Below are 24,778 nucleotides of genomic sequence, written 5' to 3'. Positions count from 1 at the left end.
ACAGATAAATTCACTATCTGAAAAAGCCTATTGCCACTACTCTTTGCCATACCATTCATGTAGAGATTGAACTGCCCGGGGTGGCATTATAAGTCTCTGAGGTACGCCTGTAGTTACTTCTGTTTCTGTTCCTTGACGTTGATAGTCCTATTGACCCTTTCCCTTCTTTTACTCAAATTGTGCTCTAGAACACTTTTCCCACTTCATGATCATTTCATTAGTTATCCGACTAATTTATTTAATATTCAGCGTATTTCTGTAACACAGCTTTTAAAAAGCTTCTAATCATGTCTTACCTTGTCTTGCCTTGTTTTGTCTGCACTGTTTATCGTTCAGTTTCTATACCGTTTAAGGATACAACCCCGACACATTCACGGCCGGTGTTTACATCTTCGACGATTTCTATTATAACTGACAGTTAAGAAAAGTCACGAAAGATATAGGACAAAAATTAAAAGTTTACGGGGTGTCCTCGGAGGGTTGGTCAATATTCAAGGATACGACGGAAACTGTCATTAAGAAAGAAAAAAGTCTGCTAAACATGGGCTCTAAAATGCAAACCTTCAGAGCTACCTTCGGAAATGTGAAACACTTCTCTTCTACTGAACACGTGTTCATACTTCTTATGGTATGCATTTTAGAGACCATGTTTTCTATACATTTTTTGCTTCGAATGATCGTTCCTTTCATATCTATGAATATTGATCATTCCTCCTGGGACACCCCGTGCAAAGGATACTAGTAAAGTTTTGCAATACAGCTTTATTTATTTAATTTTTTCGAAGTAATTTTCGTCGCATTGAGTAGACCTCTCTATCCTCCGAAACCAGTCCCTAAACAAGTTCTTCCAAGTTTTTGTAGGGAGTTGTCCCAAGCCGTCAAAAGGTCCTCATCCATGAAAACTGCACTTTTTTCGGCTTCATTTTCACATGCGGGAACACTGCTAAGTCACAAGGAGCAAGGTCTGGACTGTAAGGAGGGTGTTCAAGAAGTTTGTCCTGTACCACGCAAATATTTGGTGCATGCTTCGATGCGGTGAGCTGGAGTGTTGAGAGGGGGAACCAAGTGTCCATTCTTGACTTCGATTGCAGGTACTGCAAAGATTGGATGACTTTGTGCAGGCACTTCTAAGTGTGCCACTTAGCTGAGACTGTCTTCTGTGTGTCCAAAACACCACGCTCCACAACTGCACTCGATTTTAGAAAATAGCTATGATTTTCTTCTTTACTGATCAGGATTTTCTGACAGCTCTGGGTGTGTTATCTTCAAAGACCCAAACTTTGTTTTGGGTCTTAGTCGGCATGCCATAATAGTAAAGCCAAGTCTCTTCACCTGTCACGATTTTATTCGCAAACTGAGATTGTTCCTTAGAAAACTTCTTTAACATCTCCCGGCACCAAGTCACACGTCGTTTCATCTCCTCTTCTGTTAGTCTGTGCGGCTTCCAAGACAACAAAGTTTCTTTCCTTGCAAATGATCATGCAGAATTGAACGAACTGCTGGTGCACTTAGCCCTAAGGTATCCTCTATCCGCTTGTAGGTCACTCGCCTGACTTCGTGTGTATTTCCCTCACAGCATCAGTGGTTTCCTCCGTAACTGATGATCGTGGCCTTCTCGCATAGTGAAATTTCCTCTTTGGAATTCCCTGTACCACCTGAATATAGTTGTACGATGTGGACCACGTCACAGAGTGCAAGAATCATTTCTTAAAAGCACTAGTCTATGTTTAAACCACGCACGAAGATGTGCCGCAAAACTGCCCGAATCTCACTTCGTGGCTACGATGCCATAGCAAGCACTTCAAACTAACTCTGATAGTGAACGATTACGCCCACAGACGTGACACGGCGGCTACTGTGCAAGTATAGAGTATTCCCAGAATACAGCAACAATCAGATTGCTGCGACTTATTGCTGCGCCCTATTGCAGAACTCTCTTGTTACCTTTGTATATAGTGTGTGTCATAATTAAGAAACAGAACCTGGTGAAAGTTCACGGTAACAGAAGTAACAACGATATAATAAGAGGCGATTGCCAATGTCTGGTTAGTGCATGCTACTGACTTAGGTGTGAAATATTGTCGTAGCTAGTACAAATGTATTTGAAGTGTAAACTTTCCGATGAAGTACCACTAACTTGTTCAATTTTACCAGTGCCCTCCCTGAGCTAGAGATGCATTATTACTTCAGCAAGTCAAAAGTTACAATGTATTTTACCTGTCAAAAGTGATTTTCATGTGTTGTGCTAGCGTTTGGATGCAATTATGCACTCGTCTCTGCAGAGTTTACGAATTCATTCTAACTTCCCCGGGTCTCCGCGAGTAAAACTTCACATGACTACAATTCGCTGCTCTACAGCCGTATTAACAGGAGTCCTATTCACTTTTGAGATGACTCCACGTAGAAAAGTCCAGAGCTTTCAGGTTGTGCTGGGGGCTAAAATACAAGCTCTTGTCCGTATAGGACCATATCGGCACGTTAGATGCCGTCGTAGATCAGCAGGAAAATATGCCGGTGCTCCATCATGCATGTACCACCACTATGAGTCAATTTTCAGCCTACGTAGAAAGGGACTTAACTGAAAATGTAACTTGTCAGATAGATTTGTGCAAGCCAAGATATTCTTTCTTACTGGAGTCAGTGGCGTCTCGTAACCATACATTCGTAATTATTTCGCAATAGGATGGTTTGCGGAAAAATGTTTAGTGGAACGTTTTTGCTTCTGTTATCGCATAGTTTCAGACGCGCCGGTTTTCGCTGTTAATTATGATACACCCTGCAGAAAAGTACCCTGCAGAAAAGTAAGGATTACAGCAATCAGTCTCACCCCATTTGTTTTTTATTACTGTTGCATATCTAGATTTCAGCTATAAAGGGCCATCTTAAGTGCATTTGGCGGCTATTTATAGCGAAAATCTAGATGTTCAAGGATAATAAAAAACCGATGGGATAACGACTGATTGCTGTATTTCTATCCTTCCGTATAATAATATACAGTTGCTGTGCACAAAGTTCCGTACGGAATCAAAGTTGGTGGCGACCATGAATATAAGTTATTCACTTCGTTTGTTTCAGATATTCATAATCACGGCAGTATAGGAAAAAAATGCTGTAAGTCAAGGTCCATAAAGACTCGGTGATTACATTCTACCGCATAATTGGCTGCCACTGGATGGATTAAAATATCCCTTTATTTTGTATTCATTACCACGCAGTTTCGAGTTGTAGCCATTTTCAACAGATAATTGGAAAATGGCTACACAGCCAAAACTATGCATTAACGAAGCCAAGAGAATGTTATTCAGACAATTTGTGGTTGCTGTGATGCTATTACAATTATTGCTCCGTAAAGAAAGGAAACGTTAAAACTTGGAGATGAGATGAATATGAAGCGATATTAATTTTATCTGGCTTAATTGAAATCCATTGATTTATTCTGACAGTTTTCTCCATAGTACTAGAAGACTGACCACCTCAAAATTATGCAGTAGGATTTAGCAGAAATAGAAAATATTGCTGGGGTTACGAAAGTGCCTACAAGAATGAACTTTAGTAATCCAAGTCAGAGAAGCTATTTTTCAGGTGAAATTCCCGCTGATAAAACACTGCGTTGGTGTCTGATTTACAAGTAGAAGATTAATTTAGAGTATGCAGGCACAGCAATAAATGGTTTGGAAATGTGCTAACATCCGAACCTCCAGATGTCAGACATTCAGACGGGTACAAGACGTTGTATGTCGGTAGAGTATCAACCAAAACACTGATTTAGATTATGCTGAGTGCTGTCGTCCAGAACATGCGTAAACGGTAATTAAAAGTAACACCAGAACTACGGAGCACAGGAAAAGCGTACATGTGACGATTTATTCGGAGATCTCGCGTATGTCAGTTGGTAGAGCGTCAGATCATCGAACCGCGCTCAAATCCTACTGACTAAATTTTTTTTTAATTTTTACGCATGAAACTGTTATATGGGAGAAGACTTTCCTGACATGTAAAAAGAATTTTAGGAGATTGTAGCAATGTTCTTTTGGCAGTCTGTTTTCGCTTTGTTAGCTGAAAGTAGCAAACCTATAGAGTGCATTTGTATAGGCGTGTCTGACAGAACACCACACCACGCCTATCTATACAAATATAGCCTATAGGTTTGCTACTTTCAACTAGCGAAGCGAAAGCAGACTGCCGAAAGAACATTCTAACACTCTCCGAAAAGTCCTTTTACATGTCAGGAAAAATGTTCTCCCATATAACAGCTTCATGTGTAAACAGTTAAAAAATTGTAATCGTTGGGATTCAAACTCGCGACCTTTAATACGATGATCTGACGCTCTACAAATTCACCTATGCGGGATCTGCGATTCAGTCGTCACAGATACCTTTTCCTGTGCTCCGTACTTCTTGCGTTACTTTTAATCACTGTTTTCGCAAGTTTTGGACGACAACACGCAGCTTGAACTAAAGCGGTGTTTTGGTTGACACTATCGACACACAGTGTTTCGTATCGATCTGAGTGACGTCTCGAGGTTTGAGTGTAAGAAACATCATCTTCTGCTCCTCCTCTACAGAATCGTTTCAGATGCAAGTAATCACCAAGTGAAAGAGCACAATGAACTCGCATTCGAGAGGACGACGGTTCAATCCCGTGTCCGGCCATTCTGATTTAGGTTTTCCGTGAATTCCCTAAATCGCTCCAGGCAAATGCCGGGATGGTTCCTTTGAAAGGGCACAGCCGAATTCCTACCCCGTCCTTCCCTAATTCGGTGAGACCGATGACCTCGCTGTCTGGTTTCTTCCCCCAAACAACCCAACCAAACCAAGTCAAAACAAGAGAAAACTCCAGCTGCAGATAAAACTCATATTTCTGACACCTCCTTTTAAAAATACAGGTAATTTGTCCAAGCATGTCCCCCTGTGTAATACGGCAGCTATCACATTTCAAGCAAAAACTCATGTAGCCACAAAAAGTTTCCAGTATACACACATTCTGCGAAACATAAGCCCTCAAGAAGCCTGACACACTGATGGGCCACGGGCATTACGCCACTTAATGGCACTGAGCTGCCGAATGTGCTTGTGGCTAAAAAGGCACCAGAACATTCTGTGTCCGATGTATGCCAACATTGCTGATACTGATAGACAGTAGCTGGATCGGCACGTAGTACTCAGTGTCAAGGAGATGTCATGCGTTATGAGGCAACTTGACAGATCCTGAATCACCACCGATAGACCTAGAAGCGGAGTGACATGGGCCGTATTTGGCTATACTCCTGACCGGCATCAGCTATGCTCCCTCGGACCAGTGCAGTCATCGCCTGCATTCAGGGAGCCTAAAGACAACGGAAGAGGCAGATGCAACCACAACACCCTTCGCACCGCCCAAGGATCAGGCAGGACGGCTGGGGCGATTGAGTGCGTTGTTGAACGTGGGAGACAAAACCAGGTGTTGTTAGAGACTGCGCCGGCCGCGGTGACCGAGCGGTTCTAGGCGCTTCAGTCTGGAACCGCGCGACTGCTACGGTCGCACGTTCGAATCCTGTCTCGGCCATGGATGTGTGTGATCTCCTCAGGTTAGGTAGGTTTAAGAAGTGCTAAGAGCAGAGGACTGATGACCTCAGATGTTAAGTCCCAGAGTGTTCAGAGCCATTTGAACCATTTTATTAGAGGCTGCTGTTGGTAATACGTTTCAATTAGTTGTAGTGTATGCTAGTGCCACATAAGAGTGAAACAAGTTGTTGGACATTAGTAGTAGTGGGGAGCTAGTTAGGTATGGTAGTAGGCGTAGTCTTCATTAATAATAGTAGCAATGTCAGTGTAATGACAAGTAGATGTGTTGGATGTAATAATGCAGTTCTACCATTAGTTGCAGAGTTTGGGAAAAAATTTCTACTTAATAGCAATAATTTACATAAGAACAAATAAAGCCTATGTTTAAATTATCCGTAACATGCTACAACGTAATAAATAAGTAGCTAAATAAAAACAAGTAAATACATAAATATACACACAGTGCATCATCTAGCTATTGTAAGACCCCATCGCCAGGAATGTAAAATCACCAGGCTACAATGTTTTTTGTCGCTTTCTTGCGTGGCCACGGCTATAGATCCAGGTGACTATCATTCTCTTGGGTACTTGCGCATTCGTGTACTGAAACAGTTAGACAGTGTCGCGTGAGATAACAGTTCCATCCCACTCTGCCCAAGAAATGGCAGTGAGCCGGTGGTACGGGGGCGGTCCCCGGTATCGCCATTCCTGTTTACTAGAGTGCTGCCTAGCCTTTTCGTAAACGCTTCTTGACAGGAACGTCTGATCCAGCAGTGACTAAATCTCAAAAAATCGTAACGATAATTGTGAAACTTTTTGCCTAAACGTCCCTGGTAGTTCGGTGCACAGCGCCGGCATTTCAGACTTGTTTGTTTGTTGGGGAGACCGCATACTTCGACGGAAGAATTCGGTCTTGTTTTGTATCTGAATTGTCGATAGTTTCTTATATTGCGTACTGTGACTATGCTAAATAAGTGAGCGATACGGCGTAGCTGAAATTATATCCTTCAGGGATTGTTGTGAACACCTGGCATCCTAAGCCCCAGCAGGTGTTTTTGCGTATTTTTGCTTGCTTCTTATATTATTTAGAGATGGGGAACAGCTCTGGCGACATACCCTTATAGATTGGGCTCTATCTTATTTCACGTTGGGCCTTTGCAGGGTCATTGATTTCTCCTCCACAAGCTAAGGTACATTGTATGGATTTTTATCAGCTTGTATACCGCATGTGTTAATGTATGACTCCGCGAAAAAGTCATAGTTATCGTATGGAAACTGATAAAATTCTGTTTCCTTGTAATTCAGAAATTTCAATAGTTATCGCTTGCTTATTGGGCAACGCCTGCGATCGAATCATTGAGTCAGAAACATCTACTCAGATTAAATTACAAAATAAAGCAGAGCTAGTGATAGAGAACGTGCATACGCATTACTTACTGTCTTCATTTGTGCATCGTATGTCTGTCTGTGCCGTGACAAAGTCCCTTCGTCCACTCCTCAGCCATCGATTCGCACGTGACGGTACCTGAAAACAAAAACAATCATTTGATACGCATATCTTGCTTTGCATTCACTGAAGCTGCTTTATAAACTGATAGCGTATTTCTTATAAAGCGTGTGTACTGGCGTACATGGAATTACGTGACCGCTCACTTAGAACTGTGCACTTCCTAAATTGCTTTACTGGTGTCCTGTGTTGCGACATCGTGGTATGGCTCGTCTAAAAAATAGTTGGTTTCGAGTCTGATGATGGACAATTTTTCGTCCTTGGAATACCAGTGGCCCAGGTGGAGAGGGGAGGGGGTAAGAGCAAGATGGAGCCCAGACTGTGCACCATATGCTAAGGTAAATTTAAGAACAGTGCCCATTTTCTCGAGAACGGAAAAGTTGTATGTCGTCTTGTAGTCTTTAGTCTTGCATGTAACTGTTCATTGTGCTCATTTATTATACTCGCCAGAATGATCTTTCTTTCAGCAGCGAATGTGTGCGTTTTTGCTAAACTTCCAGACATAAAATGATGTGTACTGGATCCGCAGTTCCTATTATCGCATATTTCGCAAACCTGGTCATTTTACGGCAGTGCAACAGAACCCTGTAACTCAAGACCGTGTTCTATCAGCTCGGAATTTAGGTACACTTGGGTTGGATGGGGGAGGGGAGGGGCATGGTCAGGCATTCCGAAGATGGACACAGCTTACTGTAGAAATAAGTACCGAGAAATCAGTGTCCCTTGCGTAGGTGAAGGCTGGCAGCTGGCCATATGGGAGATGACTAATAAGAGAGCGTCTTGCGTACCGCTTTAAGAAACGAGCAAGGCTTTCTAGACGGCGACTTGGACACTACATACACCTCTTCCCCCCAAAAGCACATTATGTTTCAGTAAAATAATGTACCTGCTCCATAAGTGGTTAATCAATAGGCCCGAGAATACGTTAACTGTGTACTTAAGCTCCTGACAGCAACATCATCTTAGGGTGCGAAAAGCCACATTTTTGTCTATCATGTATGTTTATTTTTTTATGGCAGTGATTCTCATACTTGCAGTTAGCAGTGCATGCAAATTTTCTTTTCTCTTGCCTGAATAAGTAGTTTTCAGAGAAAAAACAGTGAGTATTGACACAACCGGGCAGAACTGAAAAGGAAGGAAGATGAGACTTTAAGGTTCCATTTGCAGCGCGGTCATTAGAGGCGGAGCACAAGCTCGGATTGTGTCAACGTCAGGAAATGAAACCGGCCGTGTCCTTTCGGAGGAATCATCCCAGTATCTGCTTGAAGCGATTTTGAAAAACCACGGAGAACCTAAATCTGGGTGGGCCGGGCGGGGGTTTGAACCGCTGTCCTTCTGAATGCGAGTCCTGTGTGATGACCACTGCGCCACCTCGCTCGATCTGGAAGAAATTCGTTCTTTCCGCACACCATTCGTGACTGGAATATGAAATAGGCGTGGAGTACCCTGGCCACATACCAAAAGATTTCTCCCGGACTGTAGGTGTTCTGGTGTAATGCCGTTCTTGATCGGTATAACTATGCTGTCGTTATACTTCCATAATTTTATTTAAACCTTGTGCAAATCGTATACTGTTTTACATTTTTCACAAAGCGAAGGGTGTCCCATTGCGGAACTTACGTGTATTTTTATTGCATGAGCATCATTAAACCGAACGAACTGAGAAGAAAGGAAGACGTGATGTTGCACCAATCTCAGAAGTCACGACTAGGCAGAGTTCGCACATAAACGAGTGTCGATGTATTTATCGCCAAAATTTATCGACTCTGCAGCATCGACCTCCGCAAACAGAAATTTTTAAAATAAGTAAACAAATCTGTATCAGATCAGAAATGCCACCCTTTGCAGCTATCAGATTGTATAGCGGTAATCTATATTTAACGAGCGCACGCTCTGGCATTCAACCTGTCAAGGAGCAGATCGAAAGCAGAGTATACAAAATTCCTAATTTGGTATGACTGATGCTCAAGGCACTAATACAATCAACGAAAGGGTTTTTCTTTTCTCCATAGAAAGAATGCTATTAAAAGATATCGTCGTAAAATATAATGAAAAACTTGCACCAATGCTCTAATAATAAATTTTACCATCATTACTAGGAATAAAACCATCACAGTATCGCTACACAGTTAATAAGTGTGATTTAGTTCTTCCAAGAACATACTCGTGTTTCTACTCATTTCTGGTTCAAAGATGGGAGTATATTGCTGACATGGCTCCTCTAGGGTGTTCAGTGTTCTGGGAAACCGTATACGATTGTTATCGTCCGTTAGACACTCTCCTTAAAGGTACTTTTCACTGGTACTGGTTCGGTGATGATAGGCTGCCGAAAAAAAAATGCAATAGCCATTAGGACCAGGCCTTTCTGGTGAGGTGAGAGGTAGTCAATCATTGTAGTAGTACATGATGATAAATTCAGACCAAATGAAACACTCGTCACAGTAAAGGGTGCAAAACAGTCGCATAAGTACACAATGTACACTCCTCTGGCGTCAACCAGGCGTGTATTCTCGCATACGAACGACCATAAAAGTGCCGAATGGGATGCAAGTATCTTGCGCCTTTTATTGCAAGTCGGCAATGGTGCTTGCAGGGGCTAGGGAACGAGTAAGCTCCCGCTTCATGATGATGTCCCATAGTGTTCAGTTGGCGAGAGATCTACTGATCTTACTGGCCTGGGCAAGAGCATGATGCAAGGCATCGGCCGTATTTGGACGTGCACAGTCCTGCTGAAAAGCACGTCATATCCCTGCCGAAGAAGTGGCATTAGCACGAAGATAACAGCTTGTGCAATGTAGTGGGCCCTGGATACTTTATCCTACAGGAACACCAATTGTGACAGCTTGTTTTAACTGATGCCCCCCACCCCTCCACGCCCGTAGCATGAAGTCTGTGATGGATACTCTATGTCGTGGGCGAATGCACTCCGAAACAGGCAGCTCACCAGCTCCACACCAAACACTTGTGTGTCCATTATTCGCATGCAGACAGAACCTGCTGTCATCACTGACGATAACAGGGCGCCGTTTCACTCTCCAGTCAACTGTTTCACGGCACCAGATTAGCCAAGCTTGGCAGTGTCGTGGTGTAGTGGTAGCGTGGCCAGCCTGGCTTGATCTTAATCCTGCCCCAAGCAGATGGCTCCCAATGGTCCCTGATAAAACAGCAGGTGCGCAACATCTGCCCGGATTTCGTCCCTGGATGACGATCGGTCGGCTATCGCTGCTCGCGCAATGATGCGATCTTGACGTGCAGCTGTAACTCGCGGACGTCCAGAACCTGCTGTACGAGTTTGGGAATGTTCCACCGACCACTGTTAAAAGCAGCGACACCTCACCGATACACTGTTCCTAACGTTTGCAGCAATCCGCCGATACGTCCACCCAACTACATGCAGACCCATAATACGACCCCGTTCAAACGGTTGAAGATGTTCAGCATGAATAAGTACTCGTGGGTGGGGCATGGTTGTTCGTTAGAATGAATGTTGTAAACGCAGTTACTGTATGCAGATTAAGAACATGGGGTTCACAGACATGCCTCTGAGCTTCACTTGATCGCCGATGATTATGACAATGAATCACTAAGGACACAACCTGTCAGTATGCACTTATTACACCCTGGTGCCATTGAACACAGACCTTGAGGCTGTTGCATATTTTTCCTGCGGTGTACATCGCTGCTTCTCTCAATTTCACTGCACGCCGAATCATTGGAAGTACAGTTCTCACTTGGGAATTCGAATACTTTAAACAGACCCCAAAATTCTAGTCGCTGTTGTTTGACGGGCCATTGTTTTTATTTAGAGTGTTTAGCTATACTATCAGCCGTTCCTCCCCATCCTCTCGTCAAGGACTAGCCAGCAAGCTCTTCTGGGTAGAGAATGAGAGATGGAATATTGCGTTATGTGATTCTACTGTTTATGGTCACTGAAGAACGAACATAAGCCAGCTTGTACCGTCGTCCAGTATTTCACGTTCCAGTCTGAGGCTTTAATGATCACTGGGCAACGGAAAGCAACGCGTAGCATACGTGCCACCAGCCCAGCTCAGCCCGTACCCAGCAGCAGACAAGTTCACAGCGGTTGCAGTGCTCGAACACGGAGCGAATACTGTAGATGGCTGGTTCCGCGGACGCATCTTCTATGCCTTATGCTTACCGAAATGGCAAAAAAACCTATTTCTTGGAGATCATATGCCCTGTTAGAATTTACTCGTATAGCCTACTGATACTGGTCCCTTTTATAGCGACGGTACATGTCTATAGTCACCACACCTTAGGAAATGCGGCGGAGTAGATTACTGGTGACATCATCATCTAACCGTCGCCGCCCCCCTTCCCCCAAATCTTTTCCTGGTACTTTGGTGATTGATATGAGAGAAGAACAACTGTTGATAAATTCGATTTTCTCGTCTTCGTCATTTCGTGAGAAATGTGTAGGTGGAAGTAATGCTACTCGACTCTTCTTGCGTCGTATGCTCTCGGAAGTTCGACAGTCAAGATTTCAATGATGCACAAGCCTTTCCTGTAATGTATGCGACTGGAGTTTCTTGACCATCTCCTTGCCGATATAAATACACTATTTCTTTCAAGTTTTCACCTGGTTTGACAACTCTTGATTGATTGTACTTGGCATACCACTGGACTTATGGTTACACACAAAAGCAAGCTGTTCCAGCTCGCCTATAGGTAAACTCTCTTTGATTGCTTCTTGCTGGTAGAATGTTCTACGCTTCATCCGATTATGTATTCATTCGAGTCGTTTGTGTGCTGCAATTTTCAGAACTGTTAGCATATTGTGGAGCGCACAGCTCAAGTTAAATACGTTTTGTGTGCACAACCCTAAACTAACGGAACGACATCGATGTTTTGTGTTTGGTTCTGTTTCAACAACTTTTGTCAGAATTAACCTTTCACTGTGCAACGAAATGTTCATTTTTTTGAAATTTCTTAGTAGATTAAAATTTGTGCCACACTAGCGCTCGAACCTGGAAACTTCTCTCTCGCTAAAATGCTCTTAGCCGTTGAACTCTTTAGGCAAGTCTCGTACTTGAAAAGTGGGAAGAGGTGTGGCAAAACTGAAACTGTGACGACGGGCCGTGAGTCGTTCTTATAATATAAATCTCAGCATTGCTTCTGAGAGGTAACGTTATGGGGAAGAGTCCCAGTGAAGTTCACGGTTTCACACTGCCAGAGTGTTTTAGTAGCAAACTTTAAAGAAACGTAGTTTTTCGCGACTTCGTTGGCTGGAATTAACGGTTCAGGTTGTTGACAGAAGTGGGTTGCAGTACTATAGGACAAAACTTAGGAGTGTATCATTTCAGTCCCACCCCACACCACTCCCGCTAGACGCCGTTTTTTGTACCTATATTTGGATTTGTTGGACGCGAGTGAGCCTGCAGCTGTGAAAGTACTATGCTCATAACATCAGTTATTTGTGGTGCACCAATATTTGATTATTTTGTAAGTTGTTTATCAAAACAAACTTTGGAAATATTTACGCAATGAAAAAGCGAGTTAAGCCCCGCCGCTGGAAATGAAACACTCATTCTTAAACTCTAAATTACACCTTGTTTGCTGTGACGATGATGGTTAGCTGTTTGGATGTCTATGAACATTGGAGTAAATATGTAGCCAGTAAGTTTATACTACCTGTCTGTTTAGACGCGACAAAAAAAAAATCATATACGACAATGTAAACTGCCAATTTGGATCATAGAGAGACTTCTTCTCATCTCTGCATGCCGAGTTTTAAGAAAACTCGAATACGTGAACAGAAAGTTATATAGTCACTTGGCAGGTCACGAGAAAAATCATGGAAATGTAATTTTTTTTTATACAAGGCGACATGTGCTTTAAATTAAGGCAATGTAAATGTCGTGTGACTAGGGCCGCCCGTCGGGTAGACCGTTCGCCGGGTGCAAGTCTTTCGATTTGACGCCACTTCGTCGACTTGCGCCTCGATGGGGATGAAATGGTGATGATTAGGACAACACAACACCCGGTCCCTGAGCGGAGAAAATCTCCGACCCAGCCGGGAATCGAACCAGGGCCCTCAGGATTGACATTCTGTCGCGCTGACCACTCAGCTACCGGGGGCGGACTTAAATTAAGGTGACATTGCAATTAAATGAAAACAGAGGAAATACTGTATTTTGCAGTACAAACCGCAAAAACTTGTTTCAGTTTCCGTAAAGTTTCATTTTTCGGAAGAAATTGTAACCTGCTATACACGAAGAAAGTAACTTTCACTTCTTAAAGGACCTGTACTTCAACGCCGCGATTAGGCGCCCTTGCGTGAACTGTCTATATCGCTAAATTATTTTTTAACAATACGGACACTGCTTTAAGTTAAATCACTTTAATGATTGTTGTGTTAAGTATGATGAAACAACTTACTAAATAAGCGCATTATTTGCAGTTGTAATTTATTTGCTGAATTTAGCGACCTCAGTCGTCACTATAAAACATGAACTTTTACGGAGATAGCCAATATAAAAGATTTCGGAAATGGAGAACCCTGTGGTGAATTTGCATCATTTTGCTACTTTAGAGAGGTCACAGTTAACAATAAAAGAACGAAAAGCACGTTACGGGGGATTTGCGCACAGAGAGACCAGGATTTGACGGTCTTCTCTCTTCGTGGCTTACAAGGGGAAACCACCACAGGGTGCTTTCTGACCCAGCTGAAACTTTGCAAGGTGAAAGAAGAAAGAAAGTAAAGGGACACCAATGTTGACTTAGGTGGCGACATTCAATACTTTTCGGGCAAATCACGGCAAAAATTTCTACGCCGCATCATCAGTTTGCTGGAGCGTTTTAAAATCTGGCAAGTCCGTAGCGTAGTGGTTGAGAACACAGTGTCAAATTTCTACGCCCTGTGTTCGAATCCAAACTTATGCTTTTGTTACTTTACCTACTATTGTTCCGAAAGTACGTAACATCAATATTTTTGTGACATCGTGAAATACGTCGGAATCATTGACAAAGGACCCAAGTTATTGAAATCATAGTTTATCATAACAAACCTTATATCATCATGGATTATTAACAGTGATTCAGAATGAAAAACATATAAACCCGAGTATTTCGATTTCCTTATAAAACGGGTTGTTTGTCGATGAAACTGGATTACCGGCGTGTTTTTAAAAGGTAATTTCCTAAAGTGTACGTACGCTGCTCTGACAATCCTGCAACATATACTTTTACCAACAGCTGAAGAATTACATTCGCGGATTACAGACGTGCCCGGTTCTCCTCGCACAGTAAAGGGAAATCACAAGTAGAAGTGACGCAATTAAAAACAGCCCCTGACCCATCGTCAGTTGCATGTTCCAGCTTTCGCGAAAATGCTTCGATATGCGTGGTTTGCCACGAAATTATCGCCAGATCGCGACGCATTTAGCAGCGTTGACGATGGTAATTTTGCTAATGACATCACGCTAAAAAAACAAGACTGTCGATGTGTGCACTCAATGTTTTTATGACAGATACCGCCGTGGGGAATGTACTGGTTCTCGTGAAATATAAAAGTGAAAATCAAAGCAAAAATTGAAATATTATAATTGATACGTTTTTAATCTTCAATTACTGTCAAGATTTTAACATTATATATGTCAGTTGAATTTGTAGATTGAAATACTATAATTGATACGTTTTTCATTTTCAAATAGTGGTAATGTCGTAACATTATATAAGATTCGTGACGATAAAATCTATTTTAATAAGATTTGAAATGCTTACTTCTTTTCTTAGTAATTACATTGCATTTTACAATATCCCAAAAAAAATATTGTCGCATACTTACGCAACAACAAAAAATAAGAAAGATAGATGAAACTGGATTTGAACGCCGGCGCAAAAGTTCGAGACGGTGCTCTTACGCAGTATGCTACCGACTCATTGCATTTATTGCAGCGCAAGCGGCCTGATGAACTGGCGTCGAAACTTTTGACTATCACTTTCCTGAAAATTAATTGATGTCTGTACTTAAGAGCAAAATAGGTGACCTTCTGAAGATAGCGACCTAAGGCTTTATCTGTATCAGTTAAATGAGAACGAGTGAAGTGATAGCACATATGCGACGTTTTGCACCGCACCTGCGTTCGCTGCAGGGTAGCGACTGAGCGGCGTACTCACCTACAGAACGGCTGGTCCGGAGCGCAGCTGTGGATAGTCCACTTGGTCCGCGCTGGGTTGCCGCCGACCGGCCGCCTGGCCACGCTGTGACTGCTGTAGAGGCTGCGGCGCCGGCAGTGCGCATGCGCCGCTTCGCCCGCCCCGCTGCCTCACTGCTAGGGTGGGGAGCCGAGAGCGCACATCTGCAGTGCTCATGAGGTGCCCCCCCCCCTCCCCCGCCCCTTCCTCCCCCCCCCCCACACACAAACACGCGCACCCGCGTGCTTTAAGTGCGTGACAGTACACAAAGTAGATCAAGGTACGCGTCAGCATACGTCAATCAAGTCAGTTTTCACCAACTGGAGCCACAAATGGTTGTTAAGGCAACAATCTCCCTCCAGAATGTAGATGGGGGACTCGAGTTACTACAGTGACTTGATTGTATTTTTCGAAATTTATTCGCTGACTGCAAATTTATCGATATTAGCTATGGATCTTCTACTGAATTACCCAGTAGTGAGATATGAAAATTGCGCCCGACCATGACTCTAATCTGGATTTCCCTTTTATCGCGAGCGGTCGCCTTAACCACTTGGGCTATCCGTTGCACGTTCCCCGGGTCGAGTCAAGCCTTCATATACTGAAAAAAAAAAAAAAAAAAAAAAAAAAACTGGTACACCTGGCTAATATCGTATAGCGCCACCGCGAGCACGCAGAATTGCCACAACACGACGTAGTTTGGACTCAACTAATGTCTGAAGTAGTGCTGGAGGGAACTGATGCCATGAATCCTGCAGCGCTGTCCATAAATCCGAAAGAGTGCGAGAGGGTGGAGAGCTCTTCTGAACAGCACATTGCAAGGCATCCGAGATATGCTCAAGTCTTGGGAGTCGTATCTAGACTTATCACCGGTCCCATATCAATCAAACTGCGCACGCCCCACACCATTACAGAGCCTCCACCAACTGGAACACTCCCCTGTTCATATGCACATTCATGGATTCACGAGGTTGTCTCCATACTCGTACACATCCATCTGCTCGATACAATTTCAAACGAGACTCGTCCGACCAGGCAACATGTTTCCTGTCATCAACAGTCCATTTTCGGCGTTGACGGGTTCAGGTTAGGCGTAAAGCTTTGTGTCTTGCTGTCATCAAGAAAACATGACTGGACCTTCAACTCCGAAAACCCATATCGATGGTGTTTTGTTGAATGCTTCGCATGCTGATAATTGTTGATGGCGCAGCCTTGAAATCTACAGCAATTTGCGGAAAGCTTGCACTTCCGTCACGTTGAACTATACTTTACAGTCGTCGTTGGTCCCGTTATTGCAGGATCTTCTTCCGGCCGCTGAGAAGTAGGAGTTTTGACGCTTTACCGGATTCGTGATATTCACGGTTCATTCATGAAATGGTCGTGCGGGAAAATCCCCACTTCATCGCTACCTCGGAGAAGCTGTGTCCCATCGCTCGTGCGCCAACTATGTAACACCACGTTGAAACTCACTAAAATCTTGATAACCTGCCATTGTAGCAGCAGTAGCCGATCTAACAACTGCGCCAGACACTTGTTGTCTTACATAGGCGTTCCCGACCGCAGCACCGTATTCTGCTTGTTTGCATTTCTCTGTATTTGAATACGCTTGCCTATACCATTTTCTTTGGCGCTTCAATGTATGTCATACTTTCTACATCCTCCCCTACATTCGTCACCTAATACTCCCAACATTATTTGGATTCCCACAACAGGGAGAGTGAGACAAATAAGAACCGAGGTCAGTGTTATTACCGTCGTGTGCCCGCGCTGGCTTGTAATAATTGCATGCATGTCTGAAAGAACAGGCACTATCGACGATCCACAGCTGTACGAAATACTCTGAAATGTATTCGCTCACTGTGAATTCCATGGAATCAGGTGTATTAGGTAAAAATTTGTGCCGAACCGGAACTTGAACCCGAATTTTCCGCTTATCGTGAACGATCGCCATAACCACCTAATACAGCTGAAATCATGGAATTCGCAGTCCGCGAATAAATTTCGAAATATTTCGTACAGCTGTAGATCGTGAACAGTGTCTTTTGTTTGTCATGTAAATACTGAGCGTATTTATTACTGCAAAACTAGAAACTTGGCAGTTTGTTTGATCAGTTTTTCAGTTTTTTCCTTCTTTCGTCTACTTCGTTCTAATCTGCAGATGACTGGAACTAAAAACGCCACCCATAATAAATGATGTGTAATTACCTATTTAATAAAAGTATAGCCCTTTATCCTTTATTTCTAGATGGGATATATTATTGGCATGTGATGTACTTCGCTATGTGAGCTAACACTGAAATGCCTGAAGATTATTTCACTACCCTTAATGTCTTTTCGCAACATGTACAAAAGAACTTATCACTGGATGTGAGGCGATAAGTTTTTCCCGCTCTTGTGACACCTATTTTTGTACCTAGTGTTTTTCCACTTTAAGTCATGTGTATTTTTATGATTTTTCTGTAATTAATGAGCTTTCTGTACTAAACATGCCATTAAGCGGGAAAGCTACTGCAAAAGCTGCTGTTGTGGTGGGAGATGGTTGCAATATGCATTACACTGCAGAAATGTTGAGAACTACACTTTCCACGATTTGCAAGTTGTAAGAAGGTACATGGAAACTGGTGGCTATACAATAAAATCAGGATCAGGTCCGAGAAGAATAACGTCGGCAAGAGATGACTACCTCTGACGATTTCAAGGTCTCCACAACCGTCACACCGCCATCGCTTGAAGCACGAAATCGACCCCCACCAAGTTCGAGGGATCAATGTTAGCGAGAAAATCGTCCGAAGAAGAGTGGAAGAAGCCAGTCTTAAAGTCAGAAGACATATTACAGATCCAGAACTCATCAGAAAGCATCGCAGAGGACGACTGAATTTCACAAGCGAATATCGCGGATGGATAGGGCAACAATGACAGCAAGTGGTGTTCACCGATGAGTCGCATGATTTGGCCTGTGATCACCTAATGTTAGATACAGGGTTTGGAAAAATCCTGGGGAAAGCTATTCGCCTTGCAAATTCCCAACCAGGACTTCTCACTGTGGGTCTGTGATGGCGTGGGCAGGAATCAGTAGTACTGCAAGGTTGGATTTGGTCTTCGTGGAACATGCGAGCCTTACAGCCAGCACACCGGTATGCGGAAGAAATCTTTTTGGGGCGTTTTGTACCTTTCGCTCTATTTATTGGTAATGGTTTTACACTAAAGCTATGCAGTTCATACTATGACTTCGCCTGCTTGAATCCCTGATTTGAATCCTCTCGATCATTTATGGGACTGCCTGGGGAGAAAGGCCCGTCAGCACTATTCAGAGACCTTACAGGACCTACGGGAGGCGCCCCTTTAAGATTGGGAGATGTTTCTTCTAGAGCACGTTGCCTGTATGGTTAGTGCAAGGGGAGGTAATATGCAGTTTTGAAGATACTGTACGAAGAGAGTTCTGTGAAGTATAGAAAATCAAAGCAGAGGTGCGTTACCTTCATGATCTCCCTCTGAATTTCCTTGAACCTTGAATCTATTCATGTTGTTTCCAAATTTCAGACGTAATCCTCCCCTCTGCTGTCCATTCTGATTTAGATTTCCCATGCTTTCTTAGAATCACCTCAGGCGAATGCCGTAATTACTGTTTCAACGAGGTCATTCCCAGTTATCTCCAGATTTCACCCATACTCCACATATCATGTCCCTCACCCTTTTTGCCCCTGAATTCTGGCCCAACAGGAGTAGCGATCAGCCGCTAAACCTAATTTTCTCGTTTCTTTCTCAGAGATGTTACTCGGTGTCAGTTTATGCCGCACCAATGTGAAAGCCGCGAAACTGGTTTACCGCAAAGAGGTAACTTTGAAAATGCAGAGAATGGGTGAAGTACGCAAATACGACGTGGAACAATGGGGAACATTACGTACGTTTGGGAAATTATTTTGTAGCTCATGGGTTTCGTATTTTGACTGTCTTAATGACTTGGTCCTAAAACCAAAGTGTTGGTCTTATTCGGTGTTTCTTGGTACGTGGAAGTTGTTGAGAATATCTGTTTACGCAGCAAGTTCTCAGCCATTTTTTTCCTTCGTATTCTTTTGACATTTACTCCCTTGACGTTGTTCTCTACGTTACGTCAAATATGAACTGATATTGTACAAACATAATTGTCCCATACACCTGCCATTTATGTGAAAACGCATACTGACTTATTTTTCAGACGTACATCCTTGCTACCTTTCATCGTCTCTGGGAGAAAGTACCAAGTAGCGTTGGGTGCGGACACCATACTATATTCTCCGGCTGCCGATTGCATCTCCCAACATCGACGTAGAACGTCATTAGCTTTCTCTCGGAAGTTTTGATACCACACCAGATAAAACTATTTTCACTCTTCCACTTTCTAAGTATGTTTACTATTAAAGGCGCTACTATCCCTCAAACACCGTTAATGTGCAATCTGCAGTGATATCGGTAGAAAATGTACAGTCCTCGTGCCTAATTTCAGCTTCTTTTGGAACTTTCCCTGTTTATTCGTATCCTTGCATTAAAATGTGTAGGGGTGAGTGACGTTTAAGTTGTGTCTATTTTTATTCACGCTGAAGGGTGAAACACATGTGTTGTTCGTGCATTGTTTTGTTCATGGTCGCTGATTTCTTTGTTCGGTGTATGGCTCCTTCAGCTCTGGTATGTGAGGTGAAAGTCTGGTCTAAATCTGTCTTTGCACAATATTTCATCATTTGTTATAGCCACTGCATTAAAACGTCTTATAACTACATTCATGGTCCGCAGCTCGTTGTCGTGCGGTAGCGTTCTCGCTTCCCGCGCCCGGGTTCCCGGATTCGATTCCCGGCGGGGTCAGAGATTTTCTCTGCCTCGTGATGGCTGGGTGTTGTGTGATGTCCTTAGGTTAGTTAGGTTTAAGTAGTTCTAAGTTCTAGGGGACTGATGATGACTGATGTTAAGTTCTATAGTGCTCAGAGCCATTTGAACCATTTTTATTTGAACTACATTCCTGTCGGAGCCCGCTACTTCCAATGGCTGATTTCACTCTTCATCTTTACTTCGTAACGTGAGCTATAAGAACAGTTGAGCAATGCGATTCCGCTCCTTCTTCCTCTCTCACTGCTTAATGTTCTCGCAACTACAGACGTCCAGAGCTAAAATCGAATATTCCAAATGCAATTTGAGTGTTTTTTAATTACGCGGACTAGTGACTGCGAATGTTAAAGAAATGACGTATGAGTACACCGATGAAAATGGAAAGTGTTATACCTTGAAACATGAGTTCGATATTTCATCATTCATTGCGAGATGTGTTCATTGCATAATGGGTAATCGATGGTTCGAAACTGTATTCGCTGTGCAATTTGAACAAATTGTCTTCGAAAGTCACCTTGAGGAATTTCTTGCCATGCCTGAACCAGATTGCTGAAATCTGATACAAGAACATACGTCGTCCATTCGCGATTGATGAATCTGGTGATTGGTAGGCTACTCGAGGATCTTTACATTCCTCAAGGCAATTATGGTGTAAACTACAGCGTGGGATCATCCATTAGCCTTCTAGGATCTGCTATTTGGTACCGTGGTCATGAGGGCATGGCGACACGGTTGACTATCCTTGGCACATACTGACGTGCATTCAGCCTACCAGTAACATCAGTCCTGTTACCATATCCAGTTGATCCCGATAACATTATGGATGGGGATGTGTCTCGAGAGAATCTCTGCTTCTTGTGACCTTTCACCAGTTGGTCTACGGACTAGTTTGCGTCGAACTGACCGCCACAAACAGAAGCGTAACTCATCGCTGAACACCACTCCATATCCCAGTTGACGCTGTCTCTACGCCATGCAACTCTGTTTTCTGTGGTAAGGTGTCAGCGGTATACTACGCATGGCAACTCAAAATATCAGCCCAGGTTCCAGTAATTTCTTCCACACTGTAGTGACACACTGCCTGTAACCTTTGGCCAGATTTCCTCTGTTTTCTTCTGCCCGTTCGTCGGCTCTTTGGTACAGATCCGAGTGGAAAGTCTGAATCAGAGGCTCAGATGTTTCTGCGTCCGTATACGCTGCAGATTCGCAGGCTTGCATCACGGAGTGGAGAGGCAGCGGCATCTACTTGATAGACCTGGCGTCCACCACCAAGTAGTAGTGGACGGTGTGTGGTGTGGAGTGAGCGGTTTTTGTAGGTTACAAGGTCTCGAAAGGTTAAATATCAATGGTACAGTCACAAAGGGATCAGGTCAAACACAGAGTTAGAAAACAAATGTTATAGACTTAAATTGTGGTAGCTGTGTGAGGAAAGGGCCAGAGCTCAAAGCGCTCATAGGCAGCACTGAAGCACAAATCGGAGTGGTCAGACTTAATCCGTCGTTGGTGATGGCGTGTTTCATGCTGTTTGAAGTATACTATGGTGTAGTGAAATTAAAGTAGAAAGCAGCTGCTGATTAGTTTGGTAGAAGCTTTACAAAATGAGTTAATAATTGATTTCTTTTATCGAGCCCGGACTCAGATGAATTAGTTGTTGTAAGTTTAAAGGAAAATTTGAGTCTCCTTTAGAACAGATATCCGACTCGTACAATTCTATTACTTTTAACTTCATTCTATCCTCGATTTGTTGGCGAAAACACACATTTACAGTCGGTTCTAGACTTAAAGCATCACCAGAAATTGTAGTAAAAGGCTTCTGAGAAAATTATATTGAGCATTTACTTCAGGAGTCCATACGATGTGAAAATGTTTGCTCATGTTGCTTGTCCGCTAAGAGGTTTCGTACATTATCGCAAAGAGCGCCTCATGACAGGTACAGGAATTAGTGAGCTCAAGGTCCTTTCAGCGAGATTCCGTACCATAACGTAAAAATCCACCAAATTTACGCGATTTGCCTATTTAAAAAAGCATATAAAATTAGTTTGTAGCCGTTCTAAGAGACAAAATGGTTCAAATGTCTCTGAGCACTATGGGACTTAACATCTGAGCTCATCAGTCCCCTAGAACTTAGAACTACTTAAACCTAACTAACCTAAGGTGGTCACACACATCCATGCCCGAGGCAGGATTCGAACCTGCGACCGTAGCGCTCCGCCACGCCGGCCGTCTCTAAGAGACAGTCTGTTTTTCCTACATAATAACTATGTTTGTGTCTATCAACTATTGCTCAAATTCATGGGAATACCGTTGACGGCAATCGAGAATAAATTACACTCCTGGAAATGGAAAAAAGAACACATTGACACCGGTGTGTCAGACCCACCATACTTGCTCCGGACACTGCGAGAGGGCTGTACAAGCAATGATCACACGCACGGCACAGCGGACACACCAGGAACCGCGGTGTTGGCCGTCGAATGGCGCTAGCTGCGCAGCATTTGTGCACCGCCGCCGTCAGTGTCAGCCAGTTTGCCGTGGCATACGGAGCTCCATCGCAGTCTTTAACACTGGTAGCATGCCACGACAGCGTGGATGTGAACCGTATGTGCAGTTGACGGACTTTGAGCGAGGGCGTATAGTGGGCATGCGGGAGGCCGGGTGGACGTACCGCCGAATTGCTCAACACGTGGGGCGTGAGGTCTCCACAGTACATCGATGTTGTCGCCAGTGGTCGGCGGAAGGTGCACGTGCCCGTCGACCTGGGACCGGACCGCAGCGACGCACGGATGCACGCCAAGACCGTAGGATCCTACGCACTGCCGTAGGGGACCGCACCGCCACTTCCCAGCAAATTAGGGACACTGTTGCTCCTGGGGTATCGGCGAGGACCATTCGCAACCGTCTCCATGAAGCTGGGCTACGGTCCCGCACACCGTTAGGCCGTCTTCCGCTCACGCCCCAACATCGTGCAGCCCGCCTCCAGGGGTGTCGCGACAGGCGTGAATGGAGGGACGAATGGAGACGTGTCGTCTTCAGCGATGAGAGTCGCTTCTGCCTTGGTGCCAATGATGGTCGTATGCGTGTTTGGCGCTGTGCAGGTGAGCGCCACAATCAGGACTGCATACGACCGAGGCACACAGGGCCAACACCCGGCATCATGGTGTGGGGAGCGATCTCCTACACTGGCCGTACACCTCTGGTGATCGTCGAGGGGACACTGAATAGTGCACGGTACATCCAAACCGTCATCGAACCCATCGTTCTACCATTCCTAGACCGGGAAGGGAACTTGCTGTTCCAACAGTACAGTGCACGTCCGCATGTATCCCGTGCCACCCAACGTGCTCTAGAAGGTGAAAGTCAACTACCCTGGCCAGCAAGATCTCCGGATCTGTCCCCCATTGAGCATGTTTGGGACTGGATGAAGCGTCATCTCACGCGGTCTGCACGCCCAGCACGAACGCTGGTCCAACTGAGGCGCCAGGTGGAAATGGCATGGCAAGCCGTTCCACAGGACTACATCCAGCATCTCTACGATCGTCCTCATGGGAGAATAGCAGCTTGCATTGCTGCGAAAGGTGGATATACACTGTACTAGTGCCGACATTGTGCATGCTCTGTTGCCTGTGTCTATGTGCCTGTGGTTCTGTCAGTGTGATCATGTGATGTATCTGACCCCAGGAATGTGTCAATAAAGTTTCCCCTTCCTGGGACAATGAATTCACGGTGTTCTTATTTCAATTTCCAGGAGTGTATTAAGAAATGAAACAGAGCCCTCATTTACATAAAATAGGTCAGGACACTGTTGCAGAAATAACGAAAAGAGCCTGCCAAATTTTTAAAACAAATTCTCCAAGATTGGGACGGTTTGCGGATGCTCGAAACTTAGGGCAAACTTCATGGACATCTCCTGATACTTTTATACTCTGGGGTGGGTGCGGCTCTCAGGATCTTAGGTTGTCGATTCCGAAGAGGCGCCATTCGAGCGTACGGAGGAAAAAGGATTTCTCCACGCCAGTGTGGCGAAGAAGCCAATTTCAACTAACGGCTCTTTTTGCTTCAACGCTGCACGCTATCTTGGGATTTCATTTAAAATAATATGCTTAACGAGTATCAAAATTATTCTGACTTTTATCATCCGGTAATTCTGTACTTCAGTAACTTATCGGCGGGTTTTGAATCCCACAAATAAGAGAATAAGACAAATCAACATGTTAAGTTTTCCCTGTTCAATTTATAGGAACACAATTGTCCCGCGATTTCCCTTCTGTATCAATCTGTGATGGAGTTTTGTATCAGGTGAATAATACGGTACTCTTTCTTTTAAATGGTTACTAAGGCCTCTCCATGTGTTAGGAAAAATTTCAGGTTTATAAAGTGTGAGGCTGTGCCCGTGCTTTCCTGTCAGAAAAGTCACAGTTCGAAGTAATTTGAAATCATCTAGTGAAACGGAAGTAATATCTGGGGTCCCACAACGAAGCGATAAATGTCCTCTGCTGTACGTAATCTATATATACGATTTATGAGACGATCTTATCAACCCTCGTAGCTTGTTTACAGAGATGATACTGTCATTTATAGTCCAGTAAAGTCATCAGAAATTCAAAGCTTGCAAAATGCTTTAGACAAGATATTTTATTGCGCAAGAAGTGGAAATTGGCTCTAAATAATGAAAAGTGTGAAGTAGTTCATTTCAGTGCTAAAAGCAATCCGTTA

General features: G+C 43.8%; 2 protein-coding genes across 4 annotated transcripts in view; one reads left to right on the top strand and one right to left on the bottom strand.

Annotated features, from left to right (window-relative positions):
- LOC126281310 (uncharacterized) overlaps positions 1 to 15,300 on the bottom strand; it is a 98,343-nt gene extending 83,043 nt beyond the window's left edge. The window contains exons 1-2 of one of the 2 annotated variants that reach the window (XM_049980151.1): positions 15,191 to 15,300; positions 6,982 to 7,069 (exon numbers count right to left, since the gene is read on the bottom strand). In XM_049980151.1, coding sequence (XP_049836108.1) covers positions 6,982 to 6,990 — 9 coding nt within the window. In that variant the 5' untranslated portion in view covers positions 6,991 to 7,069; positions 15,191 to 15,300. The remainder of the gene's footprint in view (positions 1 to 6,981; positions 7,070 to 15,190) is intronic. The other variant, XM_049980150.1, reaches the window with a different exon arrangement.
- Positions 1 to 24,778, top strand: part of LOC126281309 (centrosomal protein of 135 kDa) — a 355,520-nt gene that overhangs the window by 227,705 nt on the left and 103,037 nt on the right. The gene's annotated exons all lie outside the window — the stretch shown is intronic.

Source organism: Schistocerca gregaria, chromosome 7 (genome assembly GCF_023897955.1).
Source record: "Schistocerca gregaria isolate iqSchGreg1 chromosome 7, iqSchGreg1.2, whole genome shotgun sequence".
NCBI classification, from domain to species: Eukaryota; Metazoa; Arthropoda; class Insecta; order Orthoptera; family Acrididae; genus Schistocerca; species Schistocerca gregaria.
This window is presented reverse-complemented; position numbering and strand designations above follow the sequence as displayed.